The sequence below is a fragment of the Oryctolagus cuniculus genome, chromosome 18 (assembly GCF_051225735.1).
Source record: "Oryctolagus cuniculus isolate XC-2025 breed Fujian yellow rabbit chromosome 18, ASM5122573v1, whole genome shotgun sequence".
NCBI lineage: Eukaryota > Metazoa > Chordata > Mammalia > Lagomorpha > Leporidae > Oryctolagus > Oryctolagus cuniculus.
Window position 1 is genome coordinate 3,633,241 of NC_142884.1, and position 14,852 is coordinate 3,648,092.

Here is a 14,852-nt window from a genome sequence, read left to right on the forward strand (position 1 = left end):
CCGCCACCTCGTCCTTTCTCTCCGGCAGGCTGACATCACCATCCGGGGACTCCGGGCCCTTCCCCAAAGTTAACCCTTTCGGAGGGGGGAGGGGGAGCGGGCGGGGGGAAGGGGCGGGCCTGGGAGCTGGAGGGATGCAGGGGAGGTGGGAAGATGCCGGCAGGGCTGGAGGGATGCTGGCGGAGGATGGAGGGCAGGGTGCGGAGAGACACCGCCGGCGGGGACGCTGCCGCCGGAGCAGCCGGCGGGAGAGGGGCTGAGCCCAGAGACCCCGAGAGACCGAAGCGGAGGCGGGGACCCCAGCGCCAGAAAGCCAGAGTCAGGGAGATGGGGACCGCGTGGTGGAGCAGCAGGCGGAGGGACAGACACGGCAGGCGCTCCAGGGCACCAGGGGTGCAGCCGGGCGGGGGTCGGAGGCAGAGAAGGGAGGGGGCCTGGGGAGTTGCTGACCCAGACTCATCACTGGTTCTGCAGCCCCCAGCCCTCCAGCCCGGGCCCAGCTCCTACAGAGCTTCCTGAACTCCCCAAGGTGTTTTTTTTTTTCCCTGACCTGTTTGTTTTCTGTACTTGGTTGGGTTTCCTTAGACCTCCCCGGGGACCCCAGCACAGTCTGTAGACCCCCACTGTGCATTGCCTGATTGCCTGTGGTCACCCACCAGCCCCCCCCCCCCCGTGAGGTTCTTGGGTCATCGAAGACCCCTCTGTGTCAGGTCCCCAGAGGTGGCAGGCACCCGTCTTCCCCCAAGCCCCATAGAGGCTGTTCTCTGAGCCTGTAGGCTCCTCCCTCCCTCACTGGCCACCAGTCTCTGCTGAGTGCCCAGTCTGAGCCAGGCGGCGTCCCTGTTGTAAGGGGCTGGCAGGGAGCAGTGCCAGCCAAAGCCCCTGCCATGGGGGCTTCTGTGTCAGCAGAGAGGCAGGTGGGCCAGCAGGTGGACAGCGGGATGATTCTGCAGGAAGGGGCGTGGTGGGGCCCACGTGGGACAAGGCGAGGGCGCCCTGGGCTCGGGGCCTGGGGCAGTGCAGGGGCGCGGTGGGGCCCACGTGGCTACAGGAGCGTGAACAGGTCAGCAGGGTCTTGGGAGCAGCTGGTGCAGGTCCTGCTGTTCCGTAATTTTTAAAAAATATTTCTCTTGGCCGGTGCCGCGGCTCACTAGGCACACCGGGTTCTAGTCCTGGTTGGGGCACTGGTTCTGTCCTGGTTGCTCCTCTTCCAGGCCAGCTCTCTGCTGTGGCCTGGGGAGTGCAGTGGAGGATGGCCCAAGTGCTTGGGCCCTGCACCTGCATGGGAGACCAGCAGGAAGCACCTGGCTCCTGGCTTTGGATCAGCGCGGTGCACCAGCTGCAGCGGCCACTTGGCGGGTGAACCAATGGAAAAAGGAAGATCTATCTCTCCATCTCTCTTTTTCTCACTGTCTAACTCTGCCTGTCAAAAAAAAAATTTCTCTTATTTGAAAGGCAGAGTTAGAGAGAGAGAGAGAGAGAGAGAGAGAGAGAGAGAGAGAGAGAGATCTTCTGTCTGACGATTTACTGTCAAACAGCCACAACAGCCGGAGCTGGGACAGGCCTAAGTCAGGAGCCTGGAATCCCAGCTGGGTCTCCCACATGGGCGCAGGGCCCCCAGCACTCGGCGTCCTGTGCTGCTTCCCAGCAGAGCTGGATCAGAAGTGGAGCCGCCAGGTCTCTTATGGGATGTGGGGGCTTAGCCCACTGCCAACATCGGCCCCTATGTCCTGTATTTATTAAGAGGGCTCCTTTTCACTCTCTGGGGTCTGACTACAGATGGAAAAATTATAGTCACCCTCCTTAGAGGTCATTGTCAAGCCGATAGTTTCTGCAGGCGTGTGGGAGCTTCCATCGAGGCCACCAGCCTGTTATCCGTATTCACTGTGCACAGTTACATATTCTGTGCATATACTCACATTAGGCCACACGGCACCACGCTCACACATGGACTTGTGTACACACACCTGCGTACTCAAAGGGAGTCGACCTGTACACACATGTTCACATCCTGTTCCCCGGACCTCACACGGCAAGAAGGACTGCACAGATGTGATCAAGGGTTTCTTTTTAAAGATTTATTTATTTATTTGAAAGGCAGAGTTAAGCTGGCGCCGCGGCTCACTAGGCTAATCCTCCGCCTTGCGGCGCCGGCACACTGGGTTCTAGTCCTGGTGGGGGCGCTGGATTCTGTCCCGGTTGCCCCTCTTCCAGGCCAGCTCTCTGCTGTGGCCAGGGAGTGCAGTGGAGGATGGCCCAAGTGCTTGGGCCCTGCACCCCATGGGAGACCAGGAGAAGCACCTGGCTCCTGCCATCGGATCAGCGTAGTGCGCCGGCCGCAGCGCAGCAGCCATTGGAGGGTGAACCAACAGTAAAGGAAGACCTTTCTCTCTCTCTCTCTCTCTCTCACTGTCCACTCTGCCTGTCAAAAAATTAAAAGAGCCGGCGCCGTGGCTCAATAGGCTAATCCTCCACCTTGCGGCGCCGGCACACCAGGTTCTAGTCCCGGTCGGGGCACCGGATTCTGTCCCGGTTGCCCCTCTTCCAGGCCAGCTCTCTGCTATGGCCAGGGAGTGCAGTGGAGGATGGCCCAGGTGCTTGGGCCCTGCACCCCATGGGAGACCAGGAGAAGTACCTGGCTCCTGGCTCCTGCCATCGGATCAGCGCGGTGCGCCGGCTGCAGCGGCGGCCATTGGAGGGTGAACCAACGGCAAAGGAAGACCTTTCTCTCTGTCTCTCTCTCTCACTGTCCACTCTGCCTGTCAAAAATAAAATAAAAAAAAAAATTAAAAAAAAAGGCAGAGTTACAGAGAGAAGGAGAGAGAGAGATCTTACTTTTTTAAAAAAGGATTTATTTATTTACTTATCAGAGCTACAAAGAGAGAGAGGTGGGGGGGAGAGAGATCTTTTTTTTAAAAAAGATTTATTTATTTACTTGACAGAGCTACAAAGAGAGAAAGGCAGAGAGAGAGAGAGCCTCCATCCACCAGCTCACTCCCAAGATGGCCGCAACAGCCAGGGCTAAGCCAGGCTGAAGCCAAGAGCCAGGAGCTTCATCAGGGTCTCCCACGCGGTGCAGGAACCCAAGCACTTGGGCCATCCTCTGCTGCTTTCCCAGGAGCATTAGCAGAGAGCTGGATTGGATGTGGAACAGCTGGGTGCCCATTTAGGATGCCAGTGCTGCAGGCAGTGGTATAACCCACTGCACCACAGGGCCGGCCACAGATTTTTACTATTTATTTATTTGAAAGGCAGTGTAGGCCGGCACTGCAGCTCACTAGGCTAATCCTCCGCCTGCGGCGCCAGCACCCCAGGTTCTAGTCCCGGTTGCTCCTCTTCCAGGCCAGCTCTCTGCTGTGGCCTGGGTGTGCAGTGGAGGATGGCCCAAGGGCTTGGGCCCCTGCACTCGCATGGGAGACCAGAAGAAGCACCTGGCTCCTGGCTTTGGATCGGCACAGTGCGCCGGGTATAGCAGCCATTTGGGGGGTGAACCAATGGAAGGAAGACCTTTTTCTCTCTCTCTCACTTTCCACTCTGCCTGTCCAAAAAAAAAAAAAAAAAAAAAAAAAAAAAAAGGCAGTGTAGCAGAGAGAGAGGGGGAGACAGAGATCTTCCATCTGGTGGTTCACTCCCCAAATGGCTGCAACAGCCAGGGCCAGGCCAGGCCGAAACCCAGAACATGGAGCTCCATCCAGGGCAGGCCAGAGCCCAAGCACTCAGGCTGTCTTCTGTTGCCTTCCCAGGCTCAATGGCAGCGAGCTGGATCGGAGGTGGCACGGGCAGGAATTGACCCAGCACTGAGGTGGGACCGGCGGCTTAAGCTGCGGTTAAGGGCATTGAAATGGGGGAGGTTTTCCTGGTGATCTGAGTGAGTCCAGTGTGATCACAGGGTCGTTCTGTGTAAGAGGGGTGCTGGGGAGGACAGGAGATGGGAGCAGCGCTGGCGCCACGTGGCCAGGAGCGGGAGCAGCTTCCGGAAGGAATCCCATGCTGCCCACGCCTTGGTTTTAGCCCAGTGAACCTTATCTGACTTCTGCCTTCAGAAATGCGTGGTGTGTGCCGTGTTAAGCCACCGACAGCAACAGGAAAACACCGTATGGGTACTGCCAGGGCCAGACGCCTGGCTGACAAAGCTCCCTGGTGTGCCCAGGCGGCCCAGCTGTCTGTCGCCTCATCTCTGCCCGAGATACCCCGCTGAGGGCCCGGCAGGAGATGGATACCTGCGGCCGAGCACGGTGCCTGGAGGGGCCGAGCCGGGGTTTCTCCGAGCCCGACCCGGCCCAGCCCAGCCCCTGGCCCCGGCTGGGTGCACAGAATCGTCACTTGCGATTCCCTCCCAGCACCTGGCACTCTGTAAGGGAGAAGCGAGGGGAGAACAGCGGGCCCCAGGGCAACCACCATTTGACAAATGGAGAAACTGAGGCAGAAGGCGAGGCGGTGGGATGGGCCCAAGGCGGCATCGGAGGTTGAATACAAGGTGCAAGACCCCTAGGGCTCCAGCAGAAGGCAAAGTGGATGCCCAGGCGGAAGAGAAAATGAGATTTGGGGTTGATGCCCAAACCGACCTAGGGCCCAGCACCTGCAGGAAAGGGGCGTGGCCTGGGGAGGGGCGTGGCTTAGCGGTCGCGGGAGGCCTAGAACAGAGGCACAGGGGCGGGGACGTGGATGCAGGCGGGGGCCCCGGGTCGGAGCCAGGCTTGGGGGGCCCACACCGGGGCTGCAGTGAGGGTGATGGGGCGGGGCTTATCCCGAGGCACGGCGTGGGGGCGGGGCCTGGCTGGGAGGGGTAGGATGGAGGGCTCCGGAGACCTGCCAGCTGCCTCGGGCCCCTCTGCCACCCGAGGTCGGCTGGGTCCGCCCAACACTTCCGGGTTAGAGCGCGCGTACTTCCTGTCAAGATGGCGGCGCCCAGCAGAGTCAGGTGCGGGCGGCTCTGAGTCTCTGAGCGGCCGCAGCCCGAGGTCCTGGAGGTGAGGTCTGTCCCGCTGCGCCGCCCCCTTCGGAGAGGAGGGCGGAGACCCTTTGCGAAGGAGGCCGAGGGGCGGGCGGGCCTGCCGCTACGGGGGTTGGGCCGTGGGGCTCGCCCGGCGCGGAGATGGGGCTGTTGCTAGGGAGGGTGGGTGGGGCCTGTTGCCAGGGGGCAGGGGGTGCCTGCGGCTCTGGGGCGCTGCGTGGATGGGGGTCGTGCGGGGGCTCCAAGCGTCACCTTCTCGGCAGATCCCCGGGAGCCGACCCCTCAGGACGCCGGGGCTGCCCCAGCAGCGACCCCTTCTCCCTCGCAGCACAGCGTTCTCCTGCACACACGGTCCATGGCGGACGAAGGCTCGGGGGGCAGCCGCCTGCCCCTGGCGCTGCCCCCAGCCTCCCAGGGTTGCTCCTCGGGGGGCAGCGGCTCCGCGGCGGGGGGCTCGGGCAACTCGCGGCCCCCGCGCAGCCTGCCGGGCCTGCTGCAGATGGCGATCGCGGCGGGCTCGGAGGAGCCGGACCCCCCTCCGGAGCCCATGAGTGAGGAGGTAAGGGAGGGGGACGCCGGGCGGGGGTGCGGGACCGGAAGCCGCGGTCTTGGGAGGGGGCGGCAGTCCTGGCGCGTCAGGCCCCAGAAGTGTCTGGGAGGACAGGTGCTCGCACCCCAGAACTTTTCCGGGAGGTGCAATAGCCCGGTGGGGGGGCCCAGGGACTCCGCAGAGCCAGGCAGGCCTGGGCTCGGCTGGACCGGCGCCGTGACCTTGGATGTAGGAACGGTACTTAACTCAGAGCCTCAGGTTTGTCGCTGTAGACCGGCGATGATTGACAGTACTTGAGCGGGCACTTGGGAGGTTCCAGTTCAGGAAGGGCGGGCAGCAGCCAGGTCGCCCCCAGGGCACAGGCTCCGCTCTGTCCGGCTTCAGGCTTTGCCGACTGCTGACCGCGGGACCCTGGGGCGGTGGTAGCCTTCCCGTGCCTCAGTGCCCTCTCCGTGAGTCGGGGATGATGGTGATAGCTCACAGAGCTGTTGGAAAAGCCAGAGTCACAGAGAGAGAGGCAGAAGGGTCTTCCATCCGTTGGTTCACTCCCCAGATAGCCGCAACGGCCAGGGATGGGCCAAGCGGAAGCCAGGAGCCAGGAGCTTGACCGGGGTCTCCCACCTGGGTGGCAGGGGCCCAAGCACTTGTGGCATCCTCCGCTGCTTTTCCCAGACCATGGCCGGGACACAAACCGACGTCTTTGTCGGATGCCGGCGCCAGCTACACCACGACACAGGCCCCTCCCGGAGTTGTTTTGAAGATTGGTAGCAATATTATGCTACCAATAATATTATTATACATTTTGTTATTACAATGTATACCATATTATATATTGTTATATCGTCGTGTATAATGTTTAATCGCCAGTCACCGAGTGGGAAGCGTTTGCTAATCCGCTCTGTGCATCCTGTTTTGAACCTGTGCCACAGGGAGGAAGCCAGATTTGTCCCGGCCCGAGCAGAGCCCTTTGTGAGGCCTTCGCACGGGGCCCTGGGAGGGACCCACACTGGCCAGTGCTCGGCTTTCACCCCGACCCGATGGCGGCCTCCCGTCATTCCCTCCCCTTGGAGCTCTTCCTTTGTTTGTTTTGCTTTCTTTTTCTTTTTTTAAGATTTTGCTTATTTGAAAGAGATCCTCCATCTGCGGATTCACTCCCCCGATGGCCGGGGCTGGGTCAGGTGGAAGCCGGGACCCAGGAGCATCATCTGAGGCTTCTCCACGTGTGCAGGGGCCCCAGCACCTGGGCCGCCCTCGCTGCTTTTCCCCGGGAGCATTCGCAGGGAGCTGGATGGGAAGTGGAGCACTGGGACTCAAACCGGCGCCCATACGGGATGCCAGCACTGCAGGCGGCGGCTTTACCAGCCATGTCCCAGCCCCTAACCTCTCCCTGACCCCTGCCTGGTGGCAGCCCCGCCTCAGCGCCGTGGGGCCCGCTGGCGCCTGTCCTATCTCCCCTGGCACACTCACTCTCTGCCCATTTTCTGCAATATCTGCTCCGGGACCAGACGCGACTGCCCTCAGAGCAGGGGTTTCTGCTGGCCCAGGGCTGCATCCCCAGTGGCCGCTGCCGGCCCTCAGGTGCTGGGCATCCTGGGTAACGGCCGCTCCTCCTTGATGAATTACCGACAGGTGTGTGCTTTGCTCCCCCGCAGAGGCGTCAGTGGCTGCAGGAGGCCATGTCGGCCGCCTTCCGGGGCCAGCGGGAGGAGGTGGAGCAGATGAAGAGCTGCCTCCGCGTGCTGTCGCAGCCTGTGCCCTCTGCAGCCGCCGAGGCCGAGCTGGCCAGCGACCAGCAGGAGCGCGAGGGCGCCCTGGAGCTGCTGTCCGACCTGTGTGAGAACATGGACAATGCCGCAGGTACCCCGGCCTGCCAGGGCGCCCCGCCCCGCTGTCCTCTCTCAGCTCCGTCACGTGAGGGACCGGTCTCACAGGCCCTGTGCTGGTGGGCGCTCGGCCCCTCCCCCCCGCCCCCGTGGCTGCGTGACAGGCGTGTACCCGTGTCTGTTTCTGGAAGTTGGAGGAACTCGGTGGGGCGTGGGCTGTGTTCCCCCCAGGGGGTAGTCACCGAGATGAGAGGTCAGAGGGGGCACCCCAGTCGCTGGTGGTGTTGAGACGCACCGGCCTCGGAGGGACCCTGGAGGTGAGCCCCGTGGGAGCCCGCTGCCTCTCGAGCTCACTGCTAGGGCCACCGTAGCAGAGTGCCGCAGACCCTAGCTGAGTGACAGACACGTCTTCTGGCAGTGCCGGAGGCGGGGAGCCCGTGAGCAAGGTGTTGGCGGAGCTGGGTCTCCGAGGCCTCACCTCGGCTTGCAGACGCCGCCTTCCCCATGGTCTGTGTCGAACCTGTTCCCCTTCTTTTCACGTGTGTTTATTGTCGTGTGCTTGACAGGCAGAGCAACAGAGCGGGCGAGCGCTTCCACCTGTTGATTTGCTCTCCAGATGCCCTCAATAGCCAGGCTGGGCCAGGCTGAAACCAGGAGCCCGGAGCTGCAGCTCGACTTCCCGCATGGGAGGCCAGGGCCAAGCCCTTGGGCCGCTGTCTGCTCGGTAGCAAGGAGCTGGCCTGACGTGGGGCAGCCAGGACTCCAGTCGGCTCTGCCACATGAGGCTGCAGGGGTCCCAAGCGTTGGCTTACCCCACTCGGCCACCACGCTGGCCCTCGGCCTCCTGAGAACACGCCGGTCATCCTGGCTTAGGGTCCCTGCCTCCAAATGCAGTCCCACCGAGGTCCTGGGGGTTGGGGTGTGAGCCTCTGAGTTTTGGTGGAGGCCGCCGTGCAGCTGTTAACACCGGCCTCTCCATTCTCTCTGCCAGACTTCTGCCAGCTGTCGGGCATGCACCTGCTGGTGGGCCGGTACCTGGAGGCGGGGGCGGCGGGGCTGCGGTGGCGCGCGGCGCAGCTCATCGGCACATGCAGCCAGAACGTGGCGGCCATCCAGGAGCAGGTGCTGGGCCTCGGCGCCCTGCGCAAGCTGCTGCGGCTGCTCGACCGGGACTCCTGCGACACCGTGCGCGTCAAGGCCCTCTTCGCCATCTCCTGTGAGTGCCCTCCCTGGGGCAGAGGGACGGGCGCCGGGCGCTGGGGGCAGCAGGTGGCAGAGGCCGCGCCCACGGCTCAGCCCCGGCGCCCTGTCCACGCCCGGCTCAGCCTCGGCACTGGCGAAGTCCCGGGCTGGTCTGTGGGCTGTGGGCTGCAGAGCGGCCTCCAGCCGTGCCCACAGGCGTTGTGAAGAGAGCCACGCAGGACACGGACAAAGGGCCTCTGGAGCAAGGCTGATGTCATCCCCCTGCGTGGCAGAGGGACTGGGCCAGGGCCGTGTGGCTCCCGGCAGAACTGTGGCGGGGGCAGGAGGGGACAGGAGACGGCACCTGGGCTGGCCGTCCTGCTGGAGGTTGATTTGCTGAGTGGTCTGCGCCCGCTGAGGTGGGGACGCCGTATCCCCGCCACACGGAGGAGGGGCTGGCCGAGGGGCCGGGCCCGGGCTCTGTCCTCACTTGTTGGATGTCTGTGCGACAGATTGCCTTTTTATTTTTAAGCCTTTATTGAGATATAATTCACAAGCTACAGAATTCTTTATTTTTTTTTAAAGACTTGTTTATTGTTTGAAAGGTAGAGTTACATAAAGAGAGGAAGAGGAGGGGAGAGATCTTCCATGGCTGGTTCACCCTCCAATGGCTGCAGTGGCTGGGGCTGGGCAGGCCTAAGCCAGGAGCCTGGAGCTCCGTCCGGGTCTCCGTGTGGGTGACAGAGGCGCAGGCGCTGGGCTGTCTTCCACTGCTTTCCCTGGTGCATGGGCAGGGAGCTGGATCAGACGCTGAGCAGCTGGGACTGCACCCACTGCTTGTGGGGTGCTGGCGTCGCAGGGAGGGGTCCTAACCTGCTGTGCCACAGCCCCCGAACAGGAGCGCATGGCAGTCCATGCACAGGGCTGCCCCGCGTCGGAGCCCTGCGTCCCTCCAGACAGAAACCCCTCGCCCAGTAAGTGCGCCGCCTGCTGCCTCTGAGGGTTTGCTGGAAAGCAGCCCGGTGTGACCGCCCCAGGCCGGACCACCCCAGGCTGGACCACCCCAGGCCGGACCACCCCAGGCTGGACCACCCCAGGCTGGACCACCCCAGGCCGGACCACCCCAGGCTCACCCGCCTTGGGCAGGACCGCCCTCCCCTCCTGGGTGGGCGTCTGTCCTCGCTGCCTGGGGTGTGCGCTGACCGGTGCACTTGCTGGGCCACAGGTCTCTTTGTCCGTCACTTCTGGACACCAGCAGCCTCCTCCTGGTCCACGCAGCCTCTTTCTGCCATACAGGCAGATGGCAGCCCTGGGTGCAGAGGCTGGGAGGGGGTGGGCAGGGCTGGCGGGGGCCCCACAGGGGACGGGAAGGACAAGGCGGGGAGGCAGTATTTGGGAATTCACGACCAAACCAGGGAGACCAATCGGCTGAAGACCCAGGCAGCTCAGCTACCCCTGTCAAGGGGTGACCAGAGCTGGGAGAGCTTTTTCTAGCAGCTTTTGTTAACATCACGGGAGACAGACCTTAGATCCACTGGTTTGGTCCCCGAATGGTTGCCATAGCCAGGCCAAAGCCAGGAGTCAGGAGTCAGGAACACTGTTCAGGTCTCGCGCGTGGATGGCAGTGGCCCAGGCATTTGAGATACCACCTGCCGTCTCAGGAGGTGCATCAGCAGGAAGTTGGATTGCAAGCAGAATCAAGACTTGAACCAGGGGCCGGCGCTGTGGTGTAGCAGGTAAAGCCACTGCCTGCAGTGCCGGCATCCCATATGGGCACCGGTTCAAGTCCTGGCTACTCCACTTCCAACCCAGCTCTCTGCTATGGCCTGGGAGTGCAGTGGAGGATGGCCCAAGTCCTTGGGCCCCTGCACCTGCATGGGCGACCTGGAAGAAGCTCCTGGCTCCTGGCTTCAGATCAGCACAGCTCTAGCCGTTGTGGCCATTTGGGGAGTGAACCAGCAGGTGGAAGATCTCTGTCTCTCTCTCTCTCTCCCTCTCCTCTCCCTGTGTAACTCTGCCTTTCAAATAATTAAATCTTAAAAAAAAGATGAAACAGCACTCTGATACGGGATGCGGCTGTCCTGAGTGCTGAGCCAAACACCCTATAACTAATTTCTGCCTGCAATTCATATAGATTATTAATGAGCAGCTTTGTGTCTCTGTCATACTAAGTCTTTTTTTGTTGTTAAAGATTATTTTATTTGAAAGAGTTACATAGAGAGAGAGAGAGAGAGGTCTTCCATCCGCTGGTTCACTCCCCAGCTGGCCGCAATGGCCTGAGCTATGCCGATCTGGAGCCAGAAGCCAGGAGCTTCTTCCGAGTCTTCCCATGCGGGGGCAGGGGCCCAAGGACTTGGGCCATCTCCCGCTGCTTTTCCAGGCCACAGCAGAGAGCTGGCTCGGAAGTGGAGCAGCCGGGACTCGAACCAGCGCCCACGTGGGATGCCGGCAGTGCAGGCCAGGCCGTTAACCCGCTATGCCACAGGGCCGGGCCCAAGCTAAGTCTTCAAACCTGGTGTGCATTTCCCACATGAAGCGCAGCTCAGGTCAGACTTCAGAGGCCGGCTGGCCTGCGGTCTAGTCGCACCAAGGCGACAGAAGCTGTGTTTACCGGAGAACGTTTTGCACTGCTGGGTTTCTTTACGTTTGCATGAATCGAACAGCTCGCCACGTGTGAAGTGCTCAGTGGCCAAAAGCTGCTGTTGGCTGCTGTCCACGGTGAGGGTGCTGGTGGCGGTGAAGACAGGAGCGGCCATGACTGACTGTGACCTCGGACCCCGCCCTTCCCACAGGCCTGGTCCGAGAGCAGGAGGCGGGGCTGCTGCAGTTCCTGCGTCTGGATGGCTTCTCTGTGCTGATGCGGGCCATGCAGCAGCAGGTGCAGAAGCTCAAGGTCAAGTCTGCCTTCCTGCTGCAGAACCTGCTGGTGGGCCACCCTGAGCACAGAGGTGGGTGGTCCTGAGGGGGGAAGGGGGTGGGGCTGCCTGGGGGGGGATGGTGGGGCGGGGAGGGGCTGCCTCTCGACCTGGGCTGTTCTCCAGGAACCCTGTGCTCCATGGGGATGGTGCAGCAGCTGGTGGCCCTCGTGCGGACAGAACACAGCCCCTTCCACGAGCATGTGCTGGGAGCCCTGTGCAGGTGCGTGGTCCCCGTGGTGGGAGTGGCCCGGAGCCCAGGTCCCGTGGTGGGAATGGCCTGGAGCCCGCCCGTCTGCTCGCAGGGTGTCCTAGGGGCTGCTCCTGTGTCCCCACAGCCTGGTGACGGACTTCCCCCAGGGCGTGCGCGAGTGCCGGGAGCCGGAGCTGGGCCTGGAGGAGCTCCTGCGCCACCGCTGCCAGCTGCTGCAGCAGCACGAGGAGTACCAGGTGTGCGGGCAGGGCTCGGCTTCGTGCAGGCTTCACCCCTGTGTGCAGCCAGGAGTACCAGGTCTGCGGGCTTCACCCCCATGTGCAGGCAGGAGTACCAGGTGTGCGGGCAGGGCTCGGCTTCGTGCGGGCTTCACCCCCGTGTGCAGCCAGGAGTACCAGGTCTGCGGGGCTCTGGGCTGGGGCTCGGCTTCGTGTGGGCTTCACCCTTGTGTGCAGGCAGGAGTACCAGGTGTGCAGGCTGGGGCTCGGCTTTGTGCGGGCTTCACCCCGTGTGCAGCCGGGAGCTCTTCGTTGGCCCCCCAGGGGTGTGCGCTAGCAGGAAGTCTGAACCCAGGCACTTGGGTGTGGGACGCGGATGTCCCGGGCCGCTTGCCTGCCCCCAGACGCCTGCTCAGGGCTGGGCTGATTCCGTTAGCTGTTGCAAGTTGCTCTCCGTAGAAGGTGAACCCTCCACACGCGGTTCACCTTGGCACCAGCAGCCCGGATCCTGGCCGGGACAGCCGGCCTCACACACACGTTGTCATGCTAATTGCTGGAAAGTCTTCTGACCAGGGTACAGAAGGCGGCCGTCTTCCCTGTCCCGTGGGCTGTTCACGCATATCTTTTGCCCATTTATCTGCTGGGTGCTTACAAAAGTAATTTATCTGAGCAGCACACCGGTTCTCATCTGCCTGCTCACTCCCCAGATGCCTGCAGAGCAGGGTGGGGCAAGAACACAATCCCACGTGGGTGGCGGGAGCCGTCACCAGCGCTTCCCAGGAAGCTGGAGCCGGGAGCTGGCGTTAGGATCAGACGCGGGAGCTCCCGCGTGGGACGCCCCAGCTCATCCACTGGGCTGGACACGGCTCCGTGGTGGGTCTTCCAGGGAAAGCTCTTAAGCATCAGGTATGTCAGCACCTTGCGAAACAGGTCACAGACCTCTCCCCGCAAATGGCTGATCGCCACTCTCGTTTCTGGGATTTTTTCCTTATCACGGAGGTATCTTTTATATTTATGTGGTTCGGCCTGTCAGTGCTTCTTGCTTGGTGTGGGGTTTTGAGCAGGGAGCGATAAGGATCATCTTGCAGTAGGAAGAGCCCCAGGGGGCTGACGTGGGGTGACGCCTGGTGACGCTGGCAAGCAGTCGGAGAAGCCTGTTGGTTTCTGGGGTTGGCAGGTGCTGGCCGAGAGGGAAGAGGAGCTGCTCCCGGGGCTGGGCCCCGCACTCAGGGCTCCTGCTCTTGCCCCCAACCCAGGAGGAGCTGGAGTTCTGCGAAAAGCTGCTGCAGACCTGTTTCTCCAGCCCTACGGACGACAGCATGGACCGATGAAGCGGGCGGCATCCTGGCCTCTCCGACGAACCCAGGCCTCTGCGCCCCTCCCTGTCCACGGGGCCCTCTCTGGAGTGACTGCAGGGCCTCCTTGGTGCCTGGGCCGGGCGGGCCGGGCGTGCCGGCACGTCTGCGTAGGTCCCAGGAGGAGGTGTGGCTGCGTGGACTCCACCTCCCATGCTGTCCCCCGTCTCCCTCTCTCGTCCACGTCTCCCAATAAAGATGTTTCCCCTGCTCCTCTGCTGTCTGTCCCCTCCTGGCATGGAGAGGACAGGAGGGCACAAACTGGGGACTTGGGAGCCACTGCGGGAATAAAGTGTTGCTCTTCAGATCCACAGAGCATTTGTCTCATTTTCCCATGAGCTATTTTTAAAAAATATTTGAAAGGCAGAGTTACAGAGAGAGATCCTCCACTCATTGGTTCACTCCCCAGATGGTCGCATCATCTGGAGTTGCGCCAACCCGGAGCCAGGAGCTTCCTCCAGGTCTCCCACACTGGTGCAGGGCCCAAGGACTTGGGCCATCCTCCACTGCCTTCCCAGGCCACAGCAGAGAGCTGGACTGGGACTCGAACTGGTGCCCACATGGGATGCCGGCACTGCAGGTGGCAGCTGTACCCACTACGCCAGAAGACCAGCCGCTGCCCATGATCTCTTGAAATGGGAGGGGAGACTCCCTTGTTTTTGTTTTTTTCTTTCAGATTTATTTGAAAGGCAGAGTTAGAGAAGGAGAGACAGAGAGCTTCCATCCACTGGTTCACCCCCAGAATGGCTGCTACAACCAGGCTGGGCCAGACTGAAGCCAGGAGCCAGGAGTGTCCTCTGGGTCTCCCACTTGGGTGCAGGGGCCCAAGGACTTAGGCCATCCTCCACTGCTTTTCCAGGCACATTAGCAAGGAGTTGGATCAAAAGTAGAGCAGCTGGGACCTGGACCAGCACCCATATGGGTAGCATGCCGGCACTGCAGGCCACGGCTTTAACTTCCAGACTAAAGCGCCAAGTCTGATTCCACAGCCTTCTCAGGCATCTGAGGGGACCATCTCACCACCCACCTTTCGTAAATTCCTCGTGTGTGGCTGAAGGAGGTTCTTGTCAGTGGCTACGAGAGCCCTGGCTGATGCTGTTTTTCAAGAGAGGTGGCTCTTCCCTTGAACCCCTGGGTGGGAGAGTTCTCGCTGCCTCTCGAAGTAAAAAAAGTTCCTAGTCCACTAAAAGGGGGTGAGCAGCACCCCCTGTGCCTTCTAGCGGTGGACACTCACACTTCCAGCCCTCGAAGGCCCGCACCCTCCTGCATCTCGGGTTCCAGCCCTGGTGGGACACAGCCACACCCTTGCCCCTCCGTTTAAACGGTGGTGGCAAAGGAGGCCAAACGCCGAGGGAAAGACCACAGATCCTGACTTGGGCGGGAAGGGGGAAGTGCCTCCATGTGACGGTTCACGCCGCAAGTCCTGAGAACGTGGGTACTTCCGACACGATGAGCATCGCACCAGTGATCCGAGTCTTCCCTCCACGGATCGGCTGGACAGCACGCAGTCCCCTGAGAGCCCACGCGACAGAAAGGCGGAGTCGCCGCCCTCTGGGCTGGGCCGCTGCAGGTTCTCACGTGGGCGTTAACACCATGGCATTGACACGGACGGGCAGGAGAGGCTATGGGAGCCAATCCCGA

At 61.9% G+C, this 14,852-nt stretch overlaps 1 protein-coding gene across 3 annotated transcripts; it reads left to right on the top strand.

The window, feature by feature from the left end:
- Nucleotides 1-4,829: 4,829 nt before the first annotated feature.
- On the top strand, nt 4,830-13,518 carry HSPBP1 (HSPA (Hsp70) binding protein 1). 3 transcript variants are annotated; one of them, XM_008253388.5, is made up of 8 exons: nt 4,830-4,970; nt 5,218-5,513; nt 7,157-7,361; nt 8,319-8,543; nt 11,302-11,457; nt 11,551-11,647; nt 11,763-11,874; nt 13,113-13,518. In XM_008253388.5, exons 2-8 carry the CDS (start codon nt 5,310-5,312, stop codon nt 13,185-13,187), a joined length of 1,074 nt encoding a protein of 357 aa, XP_008251610.2. In that variant the 5' UTR covers nt 4,830-4,970; nt 5,218-5,309; the 3' UTR covers nt 13,188-13,518. The 3 variants fall into 3 exon arrangements, with proteins under 3 accessions (XP_008251610.2, XP_089175772.1, XP_069919745.1); XM_070063644.2 differs by having other exon boundaries at nt 4,860-4,975; XM_089319646.1 differs by lacking the exon at nt 5,218-5,513 and having other exon boundaries at nt 4,855-4,970.
- Nucleotides 13,519-14,852: the final 1,334 nt, after the last annotated feature.

Excerpts from the sequence above, each read along its gene's own strand:
- HSPBP1 (XM_008253388.5), top strand. The coding sequence starts at position 5,310 with ATGGCGGACGAAGGCTCGGGGGGCAGCCGCCTGCCCCTGGCGCTGCCC. Across the intron at positions 11,458-11,550 it reads GGGCCACCCTGAGCACAGAG|GAACCCTGTGCTCCATGGGG; the intron begins GTGGGTGGTCCT and ends GCTGTTCTCCAG. Across the intron at positions 11,875-13,112 it reads AGCAGCACGAGGAGTACCAG|GAGGAGCTGGAGTTCTGCGA; the intron begins GTGTGCGGGCAG and ends CCCCCAACCCAG.